At 35.0% G+C, this 15,236-nt stretch overlaps 2 protein-coding genes and 1 non-coding gene across 3 annotated transcripts; all 3 read right to left on the bottom strand.

Annotated features, from left to right (window-relative positions):
- Positions 1-2,938, bottom strand: LOC140813518 (ABC transporter G family member STR-like). The gene is made up of 4 exons (XM_073172028.1): positions 2,539-2,938; positions 2,043-2,222; positions 1,696-1,964; positions 1-1,621 (listed from the first exon to the last, which is right to left on the bottom strand). The coding sequence occupies exons 1-4, from the start codon at positions 2,896-2,898 to the stop codon at positions 1-3; spliced, it is 2,430 nt and encodes an 809-aa protein (XP_073028129.1). The 5' UTR covers positions 2,899-2,938.
- A 3,392-nt stretch (positions 2,939-6,330) lies between these two features.
- TRNAT-UGU (transfer RNA threonine (anticodon UGU)) lies at positions 6,331-6,402 on the bottom strand. Its single transcript has one exon. It is a non-coding gene; the product is annotated as a tRNA-Thr (tRNA).
- A 2,395-nt stretch (positions 6,403-8,797) lies between these two features.
- Positions 8,798-11,118, bottom strand: LOC140836849 (leucine-rich repeat receptor-like serine/threonine/tyrosine-protein kinase SOBIR1). Its single transcript, XM_073202702.1, has one exon. It carries the CDS (start codon positions 10,882-10,884, stop codon positions 8,986-8,988), a length of 1,899 nt encoding a protein of 632 aa, XP_073058803.1. The 5' UTR covers positions 10,885-11,118; the 3' UTR covers positions 8,798-8,985.
- Between the last annotated feature and the right edge of the window lie 4,118 nt (positions 11,119-15,236).

Below are 15,236 nucleotides of genomic sequence, written 5' to 3'. Positions count from 1 at the left end.
TCATTGTCTCTGATTCTTGGAATAAAATCTAAGGACCACATAGAAAAAGAGCCTATAAAGAACTCCCCAAGCCAACAAGATGCCTATGTCAATCCATATACTTTCAATCTTGTGGATATCCATTGTGAACAACACATCTTCACCAATCAATTTGCAGCCTTCTTGCAATGTTTCCGATGTTGTGTTATGCAATCTACTGATCTTCAGATCTCCCAAGGGACCGGGCGACAACTCCTGCTCGTTACCCTTGTAACAATTCGAGCCCTTGAATTCATTTATCAACAATGCCTCGAAAGGGTATTTGATTGCGGAGATATAATGCAGCCATTGCCAATATTTCGGAATTTGGGATGGTTTCAAGAAAAATCCACAAGTCAAGAAGAAGAGAGCTGTCGTAGCAATCACTACTGCATAACCAGTGATGTAACTTGGAACCAGTGCACTCACCAGCATCACGTAAGCATTGGTGGTTATTAGAGAAGCATAGAGAATTAACCAAAAGTAGATTATACTACTTCGGAGACGTAGTATGGATCGAGTTATTCCTGCAAATGTGAAGCCTTGAATTGCGAAAAACGGGAGGTAGACGATGAGGGATGAGATGACATAAGATGAAGCACGGTACGAGTTATGGGACGTTTCTCGGATGAAGATGAATCTTTCTTGGATGAAAGTTGGGACAGCATCATTGGAAGAAAAAAAGACGAGGCAGATGGAGAAGATGTAGAAATTCAGGAGACGTTTTATTGTTCCGAAGTCGTAGTGGTGGAGATTCTTGAAGAGGGACGATAGAACTAGAGCCATTACGGTCAAGACTATCTCTCTTGATAGGAAAAGCTCCGGGGTTCGAATCACATTGAGTGCAGTACGCCAGGAAAGAATCATAACCTCCCGGAGCCAAGGGTTGGCAAATTTCTGCATGTTCTCCGGTTCGTCAAGAACCTCCTCTGCAATGTCAAGTTCTTCATAAGAAGTGGGGAGTGAGTTAGGTCCTTGGGTGGAGGCCACTGGGGCCTTTGTTTTAGTAAGATGATGATTGGAAATATAACTTCTTGAACTGGACATCGGTGTCATTGCTGGAGTTTGTCGTGGGGTTCGTGCTGGAGTCCAGGTTGGGGGACGTTGTGGTGTACGCCTAACACCCTGGTAGAGCCAAACTGGGAAGTCTTTATAGAAATGAGAAGCTAACCGAGGATTGCCAGCACCGCTGTGAATGCTTACTGGGGTACGAAGATTCTTACTGCTTCTTTCAAGGGAATTGTCAAATTCATCATCAGTGTAATTGAATTTTGCAGAGTTTGCTTGAGGTGTCATGTTTCCACTCGAAAACTGGCTGCTATGTAGGCTCAAGTGCTTACTCCAGGGACTCCTCACATGGGGTGTGTGGGGGAGTTTAGCCCTTTTTGGTGGTTTTTGAATAGGAGTTTTTTCAACTTCATCTGGTTTGATGCCATCACGTTGGTAGAGAATGAGTGGATCGAGTCCAATTGTCGATTCATCGTACTCTTTGATTACATCGAGGAGGTATTCTAGGCTGTTCTCACCATCCGGAACAGGCCTCGAAAATCCAGAAAGGTACGAAGACAGGGCAGTTGGACTTCCTGTATACATCAGTCTACCCCTGTAGTCCGATTCGTTATAAATATTTGCAAGATCTTGGATGATACAAAACAACCAGTGGTAATTAATACATACTTTGCAAGGACAGTGATACGGTCCAGGAGCATTTGGATCCGGTAAGAAGGTTGATGGATAGTCAAAAGAACCATGCTTCCCCCTCGGGCGATGTCCCTTACCTTTTCGATTACACTAAAAGCACTTGTAGAATCGAGACCTGAGGTTGGCTCATCAAGAAACAGCAGTGGTGGTTTGTGGATTATGTCGATACCAATTGACACCCTCCTCTTCTCTCCACCAGAGACCCCTCGAGTAGCATCGTTGCCGATGTACGTATGACATACACTCTGAAAGAAGGTATTTTTTTCACAAAACATGGAAAGAAAGTAAAAACTGGGATGGAGAGAAGACGGTGAAAGATTTACTGTTAAACCGAGTTGATCGAGCAGCTCGACAACACGTTTCTTCTTTTCATTAGTGGATATCGAAGGTGGAAGCCTCACTTCCGCTGCAAACATGAATGTCTCGAAAACCGTCAGCATGGGGAAGAGTTGATCATCTTGCATGGTATAAGAAGAAATCATCTTCATATAGCTAGTTGTCACCTGCAAAATGGATCAATCTTTCTGAATTTTTAATGGACCTGAAATTCGTCCGTAGCTCATTCTTTTCACATTCGGAGAAATATTCGTTCATAAACGGATTTGGATCCTCTATTTTATTGAAAACAACACCAAGTGCTTTGCACTTTTTACACACGAGATGATCACATGATCATCTCGTTTAATCTGACTACCTTTTTAATTTATCTCATATGGTGGGATGACGAGATGATCACGTGATGATATCATGTAAAAAATACACAACATCAAATGCTGTCTTTTCAATGCAGCAGATGATCCAAATCCTTCGTAAAGTTACCTGTTTACCATCTATCCTGACAGATCCTTCAAGACTTCCCTGAGCAATACGGCCGGCTAAAGCATCAAGTAGCGTTGATTTTCCAGCTCCACTTGGCCCTAAGATAGCTAAGATTTCACCTCTGATTGCCTGCCCCGAAATGTCATTGAGAAGATAAGCTTCTTTTGCAATCCAAACGCCATCTTTCTTTATTTTCTTCGTGACGGAGTAAGACAAGTTCTTGAACTCAAGGCCATGTCCCGGTATGAGCTTTCGCGTAGGCTGCTTTACGACGTTTCTGTTTCCCCCCTGTGAGGTTTTATCCAAGTCTAGCAAGCACTCGAGGCTCCGGTTCGTGTCTTTACGAGCAAATTTCGCCATCTTTTTTTTTTGTTTTGTTTTTTATTATCAAGAAATGACTCCCAAGTACTCTTTAGAGCTGAAATTTGCAAGCGATGTATATATTAACGGAAAAAGAAAAACTTGGAATGTTGCCGAATTGTGTTATCAAACAAAACAATATAATTAAGAACCAAAAAGATGTACAGGTAGCAATTAGGAATTGCCGTTCGTAAGCTTTGATGTTTCAGAATTGAATTGTTGGATTGTGTAATAAAAAGACAGGCACTTTGTCTTTTGTTACTTTGTACCATAAAGAGTTTCTTGTTCCAATAGAATGTTAGAAAACAATGCCAGTGATAGCTTCTTTTACACAAAATTACATCAACAATCAAGCTTAAGCTGAAAATTTCACAATTAATCTTCAAACATGCTATGTGGCAGTTTAGTGGGGCTAAATATGCGATGAAAAAATTTATATATTTTGGATTTGAGTATTGTAATTTGTCAAACTTTGTTTTTCATATAAAGCCAAAAACTTTTGTGAGACGGTTTCACGAGTCGTATTTTGTCAGACGAATATCTTATTTAGGTCATCCATAAAAAATATTACTTTTTATGTAAAGATTATTAGTTTTTATTGTGAATATCGGTATGATTGATCTATCTTAAAGATAAAGATTTGTGAGACCGTATCACAAAAGACCTGTTCTTCATATAAACACATCGTGTAGTGTTTATTTGACATGGATTTTTTCCTGCATTACTCATATGACTCGAAGAAACTATATATCATACATATTGAAATTCATCTAAGCAATAATAAAGTGAAAGAATAAAGCAAAAAAGGAAACCCAATATTTTAAATGTGAGGAAAAAATCTTGTCGCTTTTTTATTTTTGTTTAGATAAATTTTAATATGTATAATATAGGTTTTATTTTCGTCACACGGACATGTCAACTTACAAAACTAAAATAAGTCTGACAAAAACTTATGTGAGACGATCTCATGGGTCGTACTTCGTGAGACAAATATTTTATTTGGGTCATCCATGAAAAAATATTACTTTTTATGCTAAGAGTTACTTTTTATTGTGAATATCAGTAGAGTTGACTCGTCTCATAGATAAAGATTCGTGAGACCGTGACATACTCTTAATTGCTTAAATAAATAAAAGTAGTTTTACATTCTGGTTATCTAAGCAATGATAATTTATTGTATGAGAACATTGGAAAATTCTATGTATTGTTCCGTAGGAAAATTCCAAGACTTGTTACATATATTTTTAAATTAAAGCTTAACATCCACTTAATATTAATCCGTCATACCACGGACCGATTCATGTCTAAACTTTAATATAGTAATAGATAAACTATTTAACCAAATTATTCTAACTTTTTCCGCCGTTTTTGTTGCATGCCAAAGATTTGAATGAAAAAAAAACAAAGTATTAAGTTGCCCATTCTTTTTATGTTGTCTGAGTTAAGGAATTCCCCGCTGAATAGTACTGAAAATCAAACATGGATATGGCTAATGCATCTCTAACCTCTCTTGATCAAATTTTCTGCTATATACGATTCATTTACTCTACAGTGAACAACAAATTGAATCTCTTCGTGAAAATTTTGGTTTCTTGCAAGAATTTATTGAAGATTCTGACCGACGAAGAATCCATGCAAGTAACCCAAGATTTGAAGAATCAAATAAAAAAAAAAAAGTAGCTAATCTAGCAGAAGATATCATAGAAACCAAGATGGTGGATATATGATAGAGGAACTAATTCAAGAATTTGATTCCATCAAGAAAATGGTTATGAGAATGAAAGAAAGGGAAGGCGTGAAAGATGATCAATGTTCCAGAAAGCTTCCGGTACCAGCTTGTCAGGAACACAGCATGGTTGGAATATTCGAAAAAGATTTAATTTGAGTGATGGATGATCTTAACTATTGTAGGGATGGGAGGTATCGGTAAGACTACTCTTCAGCGCTTGGGTTCATGTAGCCTTTATATAATGAATTTCTTATATGAGAACGATGGCTCAGTTGTGTGAGAATATCTTCGTGTTGCATGTATTGATTAAATAAGTTCTCACACACTCACACACAATCACTCATATATACATAGAGTTGAGCTTATTGTTTAGTTGGATGAGTGTTCACAGTAAAGATGTAAAACAATGTGTTTGTGGTCTTGACATAAAGATGTTAAACATTATGCAGATTGTAAGGTATTGCCTTGCGTTTCTGGAAAGTCTTCTAGTGGATCATACTCGATGTGGTAAAAAGAGAAGACATAGTAGCGCAATTGAAGTCTCCGAACATCTATAAATATATCTTGTGTCTTTAATTGTTTAACTATTGTTTTAAAATTAATTTGATCAATTTAGCTGATAATCACTTTCGTTTTTCCCATAACTGAACCCCGAACTAATCATCTTATTTCAGTTCAGTTTAAACACAAGCTAAAAGCTAAATGCTTTAAACTGTTAACAGTTTTCTTAATGAATTACTATTTCGAGTATCTTTTACTTGGTTTGAAAATCAAATTCTATTTAATTCAACTGTATATTCATTCTTAGAATACAATTTATTACAGCTTATGAAGATCCTTCAAATATGTTAAAACAGATCATTCAATTATACTAATAGCTAATTTGTTTGATATTAATTTTTTAAGTAAAAAGACTTTTTAGTCTTCGTTTCTCTGTTTTACCTAATATCTTATTAGTTTTTCAACATAAAAATTTTAAAGTTTCAATCAATCCCAATACATAATCAAGAAACAATGGATACTACCCACACAATGTTGATTGTTAAAACCATGATTAAAATATTAAATTTAATATTAAATCCATAAAACATAATTATCAGTTTGTTATTGTGTATTTAAATTAAAATATTATTATATTACATGTTTTGAATTTTATTTAATTATTTTGGTAAAGAATAATATTACACAACAAAAAAAAAAACTTAGATCAGACTGGTCTGACTGGTTCGGGTTTATAGTTTTCAAGTTGATATTTTTTTAATATACCGAACCCGAACTCACTCAAATTGAAACCCACAAGTCTATGCATCATCCATTTAAACTAGTGTACCGACGCACGCGTTGCGTGCTTGTATAATATTTTTTATAATTTATTTTATTTATATTTAAATGAGGATCAAAATATAATTATAAGAAATAGTGAGGGACTACACTGTAATTTTGATATATAAATTAAAAAATAATTTGAAAAATAATAAAAAATAAAAAAATTACCTCAGTAGGAATTGAACCCATAACCTAAACACCAAGTGACAATGATTCTATCCATTGAACTACATATAATTTACATTTAAATTTTAACATTTTATTTATATATATAATTAATAAAACAGACCATGACACCAAAGTTAGTTACTTTAAGTGCCTCAAATTAATAAAGTAGTATAAATAATTCCCAAAAAATATCATGTCTGAAAATTGGTTGCCCCCATGCAGGATCGAACTACAGACCTCCAGTTTACAAGACTGGCGCTCTACCACTGAGCTATAGGGGCCATTTTCCTCTTTCAATTTAATTTTCTTTATATATCTGTAACATATCTAACCAATTTTGACCTTTTGCTATTCGACTTCGTAAAATTTTCATCATTCATCATCCATGGAGGAAGATCTGGAAGAACATACATTCGATCCTGTCAATCATTCCCAATTTTGTAGTCATTTTTTATGTCTTGATTTTAAATAGTAATTGAATTTCTGACGTGATTGTGGTTAAGGATGGGAATGATAAGAGATTCTGTCAATGCAATTGAAACAGGATTTGATTTGTTAAATTTTCGGACTCGTTTGCAGAAGAACTGCCACGGGTATCACAATTTTCAAGCAAATGCTCTTAACGACCTTATTGTTTGTACTTTGTAGTTTCAGTTCCTGATATTCTTCTCTCGTTCTTGTATTTCTACGGTTTCATGTTGATTAGATAGGCGTAAATACGAAATTTTACGGGTGTGAGACGCCTAATGTTGAATTTAATATGCATGTAAATCTTGTTTGTAGGAATGACTAATTTCAAATACTATTTTATTGGTTGTTTGATTTCTCTACTAAATTGTCAGTAGACAGAAGCAAGCACGTCTAAGAAAAAAAGGTTTAATGGGGGTAATAAATCTTTCAATTGGATTATTTTCCCAGTTTTCCTTCTCTGAAGTATTGTTTATTTGTTGGGCAGTAGTGTTAATCTTGTGAATTGGGTTTCTTGACATCTTAGGCTGGTTGGAAGGATTTGGTTTGGAGCAAGAGATTTGATTTGGGGATTTGAAGTGGTCAATTTGAAGTTCACCCAACATTAAATTAATTTAAGCAATCAAATGAGTTTGAAACCCATGGATTTGAAGCTCAAATCCCTCGATCCAAGTGCATCCTTAGTGCATAGTTATGCAATACATTTGGGAAATAGCATATTATTTTGTTGTTTGAACTGGATACTGGGGGTTTGTAGGCATGTGATTATGCCCTACAAAGCAATATTTGATGTTATGTTGCAAATTACTATACACATGATTTGAATTTGTTACGGTGTTTGTAGGAAAGTTGGTATGGCTTTGAGAGTTCAATCCATTTTATGTTTGAAGGAATGTCAGTCGCACTTTGTTGTCTATTATGGCTGGAATCAGTGTTTAATGAAGGTATTGATTTGTTCCACCGTTAAAGTAGGTGGTATCGAGGAGTATTCAATGGGTCTGGGTTTTACCCATACCCGCAATGGACCCGTCTCATCTGGACGGGTTTGAGCATACTAAATGGGTCATGAGGTGGGTCTCGGGTCAAGTTTTTCAGACCCGTATGGGTATGGGACGGGTCATGGGTCCTATAATACCCGCCCCATACCCGCCCCATATACGTGGATATAAATATTCTAATATATAGTTTTATTAATTTTTATTTTTTTAGTATCCCACCTCAAGGTCAACCATAGACATGTCTGATTCTGTTTTGGGTTGAGCTTTAGTTTATTATCCAAATAGGTAGACCAATTATAAATAAAGCCCTACTGTCCCAGTACCACCATAACTATACGCTAATGTTAGTGGTTCAAGCCTCAAGGTATCTCTCAAAGAAGATTAATGTTTTCATTTTAAAAAAATTCGGGTCTCACGGGTCTCATGGGTCTAACTCACCCTGTTTCATATTCGAGGTGGGACGGGTCCAAAGAATATTTAACCAGGGTGGGGTGGGTAATGAGTCGAAATTTTTTTCACGGGACGGGTCTTGGGTTTAGCCATACCCGCCCCATTGACATCCATGTTGAGGAGTCAATCTTTGAATAGAATCTCTATGCTCTCAAGATAAATGCTACTTTCCGTTGATTGGCTGTAACTAAGATTTCAACCCAAAATCAAAATTGTCAAGCAAAAAGGAGGATTTGAATAGTTGAATTAGACCTTTTTCCTTAGTTTTTCAGAGAATTTCTCATTTGATTAGTGTGTTCTATTTTTGCTTTTTAAATCTAAATCTTGTAGTGTCCACACTACTGCTTTCATTTTATTCCCCCGATCACTGTTTGGAAAAAATAAAATTGATATGTTGTCGATGCATTGAAGAACGCAAATTTCATTTAATAATTAAAGTAATTCAAGTTTCATCATTTTATAAATTAAGTAACTCAAGTTTCATTATGTTCGATTCATGTTCTTCAAGAAGAGAGCTTGATTGTATCCGCAACAGGGGGTTTGCGTGTTGTAAGCCTGAAAACCGCGCAGTGTGTATGAATTTCGAGGGGGGAGTGGTGGCAGTTTGACTGGAAGTGTTACGGCCGCAGTGCTTTCTGGGTTTAACTTATGAGTCAACTTTCTTCACTACCTTATACAAAGACAGACTTAATATGAATTCATATTTTATACACGAAAAACTTTGGAAATTTTCTAATAAATGAAGAGCTACTTTGTAGGGAAAATGAAGTAAACTTTCATACGGACAATCTTGAAAATCACACTGATATTTTACAATCATTAGGATTTTGGGAAACCAAGCCAATCATTCTGTAAATTATAACAAATATTTTACAATGGACTCAGTAAAAGGTACAGGCCATTCGTCAATGACCAACAATTTCACATTAATTGTAACTTCTTGAAAAATCAATGCTTGATCTGAGATAACATGCATCTAGCATCCTTGCTATTAGGCCTTTCTTTGGGATTATCAAGTGTGCAAAAGCAAGCGACTTTCAGAACCAACAGCATCTGCTCCTCGTACCCATTCCCCAGAAGATTTGGATCGAGCGCCCTCTTTGGGTCTTCAGAAGTCATCACATTTCTCATCCATTTCACCAAACCAACCTCCTCTGTGTGCTGGAAAAATTCATCAGATGGAAATTTTCCTGTAACCAGCCCACCGAGCAGAACCCCGAAGCTGTAGATATCGCACTTATCCGTGAACCTGAAAGTCTGGTGATACTCCGGGGCGATGTAACCAGCGGTTCCGGCTATGTTCGAAGTCGTGACGTGAGTTTTATATTCGGGTACTGCTTTTGCAAGACCGAAATCTGATATTCGGGCTTCCATTTCGTCGTCCAGGAGGACATTTGCGGGCTTCAAATCCCGGTGAATTATCCGAGAAGTGTGGTTCATGTGGAGGTACTCGAGGCCTGAAGCGATGCCTAATGCAATCTTGAATCTAGTCGGCCAATCTAATTGTTTATTTCCTTGAGACACGTGTTGGATGTAGTCTTGTACGCTTCCATTTTTCATGTACTCGTACACGAGGAAATGGCAATTGGGCCTTGGCATGTAGGCTAAGAGGGGTAGTAAATTCTTGTGCCTGATTTCGCCGACAGTTTGAATTTCGGATCGGATCTGGCGCATCTTTTTGTCCAAAAGCTTGCTTTCTTCGTCTGGGAGTTCCTCTGAGTCTCTGGAGCTGAGGGATACCTTTTTAATGGCGATTTCTTTTCCACCACTTCCTGGAAGAACAGCTTTGTACACTTCTCCACATCCACCTCTTCCTATGATTTCAAGCGAGGCTAATCCATCTTCTTCTTGCAGGAAAGCTAGGTCCTCAGGATTCTTGATAATGGGGCTGAAGATTTTTAAGCTTTTGTCCTTTCCACGCCCTTTGATCAAGAACATGATCAGCTTATAAATTAAAGAGAACACAAATCCAGAAGCACTTCCTGCTAAAGCTCCAGCCAGGAATCCAACAATCCAGCCCACTATCTTCCTTCTGTTTTTCTTGGGCTTATGAGGTGCCACTGCTGCCCTGGGAGATGGGGCAGATTCTTGACTCGAAGAAGGTCCCATAGCTGGGTTTGTCTGATTAGATTTTTCTGCAAACATGTAACGTTTCGGGATCGAGTTTCTCTCTTCCGCAAATTTTGCAGAGAAATCCTCCACTTGATTCATCAATGGCAATGGACCCTCGAGTAAACTGTTTCCAGAGATGTTAATGAATCGGAGATTCCGAAAGGATCTCAAAGAAACAGGTAATTTTCCAGCAAACATATTATCAGCGAGATTGAGCTTTTCCATGTTAGGAAAGTGCTTCAAGAATTTCAGATTGCCAGTGAACTTGTTTGATGACAAGTCGAGGGCCCGGAGGCGGACCAATGATGATAATCCAGGCGGAATTTCACCTGAAAACCGATTTTTCGCGATATTTAGGAATTCAAGTTTTTGGCATTCAGCAATTTGAAATGGGATTTGGTCAAAAAAGTGGTTGTCTTTTAAGGAAATCTCTTTCAGCTCAGAGAGCTGCCCTATTGCAGGGGAGATTTTTCCTTTCAGCTGTTGGGACTTAAAGACAAGACGAGTGATTCTAAGAACATATGAATTGTTTGAGATTCTTCTCTCGCAGAATATTCCGGCGGAATCACATGGATTCCTCTCCCCAGCAGGGCGGATGCCAAAATCTCTGCGGACAAGAGAGAGAGCAGCATGATCAGGAGCGTGAAGATTCAATCTTGACTGAACAAGGAGAATGATCATGAAGAAATAAAGGATTAAGAAACTGAAACGGATACGAGGTAAAGCCATTTTCATTCAGTTAGCATAGCTTGACTTTACGGGGCTGAGTCCTCTGGTGGGGAAGAGCAGAGTGGCGGAGATAGGGGAGGGTTTTAGCTGCATTACATGTAAGGTGTTTATTTAATGGCACGCAAGAGTTGACTTGGAAAACTCACAAGTCTTCGCAATTTGCATTGACGTGTGGAAAGAAATACAGGTGCTGATGTGCATTGGCGGGTCCAAGCTCCAAAATTTTCTGGTCGCCCATTTTTGAATTTCATTTTCAGACCCTATATATATATATAATTTTAATATGTTGTTCACCCACTGTATTTATCTCAATGTCTGTCAATGAAGTGTCACTCATATATTGAATGTGAAAAATTATATCCAAATTATATATATAGTACATGTGTCATCTCATTGATGGATATTGACATGGACACGGTAGATGAACAACATATCAAAACTATATATATTGATGAATTATTTTGACCGGTAATTAGATGACAATAAATGTTTCATCATATGAGGATACGCTACACCCGGTGGGTAAGAATCCTTGGGTAACTACAAAACATAGTGACCACACATGAAATGAAGTCGGAACCATGCAATTCGACAATGAAGCCTCTATCGGGAGTGTAGCTATAATCAACCTATTGAAAGGCCTTTCTTATTTCTTAATTTTCTCATGTAGATAGACAAGTTATTTTTATTAATGTACAGAGGAAAATTAAAAAGAGGATATTTTTAAAAAAAATTGGTTTGATACCTAGGCGAACCCATCTAGCTATATTTAAGAAATAACATCCTATGACTATGAGGCAGGCTATAGAATTTTCGGGATTTGATTCACTGCCCCGATGTATAGAGTGCACACAAGCAAATCAACATGTAAGAAGTAAAAACCTCGTAAACTCCAAAAACATCGATCCAAAGAAAAACAAACACTCGTAGCCAGTTGAAAATAAAGGCAAATCCAGTCGAACTACCATTAAAAAGTCAACTCTTTTTACAGCCCTCGAATTTCCTTACCAAAAATAATCATGAAACACGCGATTTGCTCATGTACTTGATCAAATAAAAAAACTGCTGCTAGGCCTATGTCTTGATCAAATTTAACCACCTATTCTCGTTTAATTACCATTGCAATATAAAGGGACATTCAGAAAACTTACATAACGATAGAGGACAAGAGAGTCGAGACAATATTAGACTTGACATGACGATTCTTGGTTGACAATCTTCCTTTGTTACCTATTTAATTTTGTTCTGAAATTCATGACATAAATAATTGCAAGTTTTCTATGATATATTAATACATACAACTCAAGAGTTCTTACAAACAAAGAACTTGTATACAGATTTTACCTAAACATGATGTGGAATCAAAATATAGGACCAAAAAACAGTCCATGCTTATAATTTTAAAATTATTTTGATATAAATGATGTTTAATATTAAAGAAAAATATATTTAATCATATTTTTGCACAAATTGTTTGACATTCGATAATCAAAATATTAATTTCATTAATTAAAAATATGTCTTCATTTATATATCATAAAATTATGACTCATTTATATATCATTACTATTATTAGGCCTAAGTTTACTATTTTATCATAAAAAAGTGTAAGTATATTACAATTATTAAGTCTAAGCCTAATAGAGAGAAAATACAGTGTTATGCTCTGATTTTTTGATTTGTTTTTTCCTTTTAAAGAAACATTATTTCGAATTACTTCCATAATTTTTACAATTATGATATGACTTCCATATAAATATAATCAATTCTAAACTTACACATCTTTATATCAACCATTATCTGAAAAATAAAAGGTAGGAAAATTCCATGCTACCATAAAAAGTAGGAAAATTCCATGCTACCATATGACATACAGAGTCAAGATGCATGGGAAACATGTTTAGGATTGGAAATTTCGGACAAAATCTGAAACAAAATTTGAAAGACAGGCATGGAACGATTTAGATTTTAGATCATGTAACATAAAAATTAATATGAGAGAATGTCTGGCACGTCACCTTGACACATTATGTCAACTCCATGAATGAATCTTAATCGGACCTAGTTCGGCATGTTATATCGATTTTTCCAAATAATATTATATATTGTACCAAAATTTCGGTATGCCGCTATGTCGGTTTCCCAAAATTTCAGGTACGACATAAATTTCATATCGTTCTACGAAAAAAATTCAATAGACTGAAATTTCGATACGTTATCAATATTATACCGTTTTTACCAAATTTTCTAAAAAAATCGTGTAGTTCTCTTCACAATAATAACAAAATATCTTCAAACCATAAAAACAAAAAAAACAAAACAAGTTTCCTATAGCAATAGTTGTGATTACAATAAATGGACCACCTGTACACGAAAAGCTTTAAATATGTAACTCAAGGGAAATTTAGAGTATCCAATAAAAAATACAAGCTTATTTAAATGAAAAGAATTGCTCTTTTAGCCAATTAAAACACCAAAGATTTCCAAAAAGTTGTGTGTTTTTTTTAACCATATGTCCTATCAATCAAGAATTAGAACCCATACCTCAAATTTCAGTGGGCAGTCGCAGATCGAACAATAGAGTTTTATAATATCTATATTTCAAAAGAGTAACTCAACAAGAAAAAATCATATAAGATAAGCACGAGTATTCTCAAAACAAAAGCGCTACATCAAATATATCACATATTGTGATTCTAAAATATTCTAGGTTAGTTGCAAAAAATAGCATCATGTCCTTGTAATTTTTTTTGAAACTCCAACAGTCTCAAAAGACTTGCAAATTTTAAAGACTAAATTTTACAAAATTAGAATTTAAACGAGTAAACATAAATATAGTCTTACTAACTATAATTTTGTTGAAACTCATACATCTCAAAAGACCTGCAAAAGCTAAAAACTAACTTTAATTAAAAAAAATTAGAATTGAAATAATTAAACATAAATATAGTTTTACTTTTCAAGTTAGTCCAAAGCGGAGGAAATATCACTGACAATCATTGAAAATATTGAGTAACTAGTTTCACTTCATTTACACCACTCTATTGAAAGATTGATTAGATCTTTTTTCATTCTCCTGAGCCAAGCACTTATCCACTCCATTGGATAAGTACGACGTAACGGAATTTTTGATATTTTTCCTCACCCCCTAACTTTAATAAACAAATAACATGTGTTTCCCGCAAAAGAAAAAAAAATACACTTTGACTAAAAACAACCTATATATTACTTGAATGAAATTGATGATAATAAATTAATTTTAAATAATGTTTTTTTGCACCATCTGGATTCTTGATTGCTTTCCTAATCTTTGAATGCGACGACAAGATGTGATTGCTTTCACTTTACGTTACGTTATTTAATTGTGTATGAAGCTTACAATAATTTAAATTGTGACATTTTTGTAATGTTTTGCGAAGATGATAGAGTCCAAACCACGATATTTCTTACATCTTCGGACGCAAAATCTGTTAATATATTTTATAAATGAAGAGGGCATTTGTATATCCCTACACAATAATTATTTTATATCAGTTTTCATCATTACCGAAATTATTTTAATATCATACATTATTTTACAAGATATTAAAAGTACATGGCCAATTCAGTCGATTTTTCAAACATAAATTTCCCAAAATTGTTTTCAAAAAGTTCTAGAATAAAACCACACATGCCACAGGACTTTCTCGTGATAAAAATTTGAGAAATAAATGTGGTACTATTCTTATTTCTTTGACACAAAATCTGAGAGAAAGTGGAGATAATGAGAAAATAGTAAAAGAAATTTAATTTTAGAATTTAATTTTCTTCGACAAAATCTATAATCAAGATATACTCAAGCTTTAGAATTTAATTTTATGAAACTCCACAATATAAAAGATATTTAATATAATGACAAATAATAATTTTTAAATATAACATCATTTAGTTGGGAACACTTTGAATTTGTCAACACCTACTTTTGTATGTACACTCCAAAAATAAGATATTGAGCGTTCGAATGGGTGAATGAAATGATATATAAGAGTATATTATAGAAATATCTCATAAATTGGTCGAATATGTCCCATACGATTTATTAATATAAATAATGCGTGAATGAAATATGATATATAATAGTATATTATAGGAATGTCTCACAAATTGATAAAATAAGTCGCATATGATTTATTATATATGTGTGTGTGAAAATTTGTGTGAGACAATTTTACGGATCGTATTTTGTGAGACATATCTCTTATTTGGATCATTCATGAAAAAATATTACTTTTTATGCTACTCACAATAGACCTACTCATATTTGGGTGGGTGGGGTTTACAAGCAATTATATTAATTTGGTTTGGTCAGGAATAAAAAT

Source organism: Primulina eburnea, chromosome 1, assembly GCF_022965805.1.
Source record: "Primulina eburnea isolate SZY01 chromosome 1, ASM2296580v1, whole genome shotgun sequence".
Classification (NCBI taxonomy): Eukaryota; Viridiplantae; Streptophyta; class Magnoliopsida; order Lamiales; family Gesneriaceae; genus Primulina; species Primulina eburnea.
This window is presented reverse-complemented; position numbering and strand designations above follow the sequence as displayed.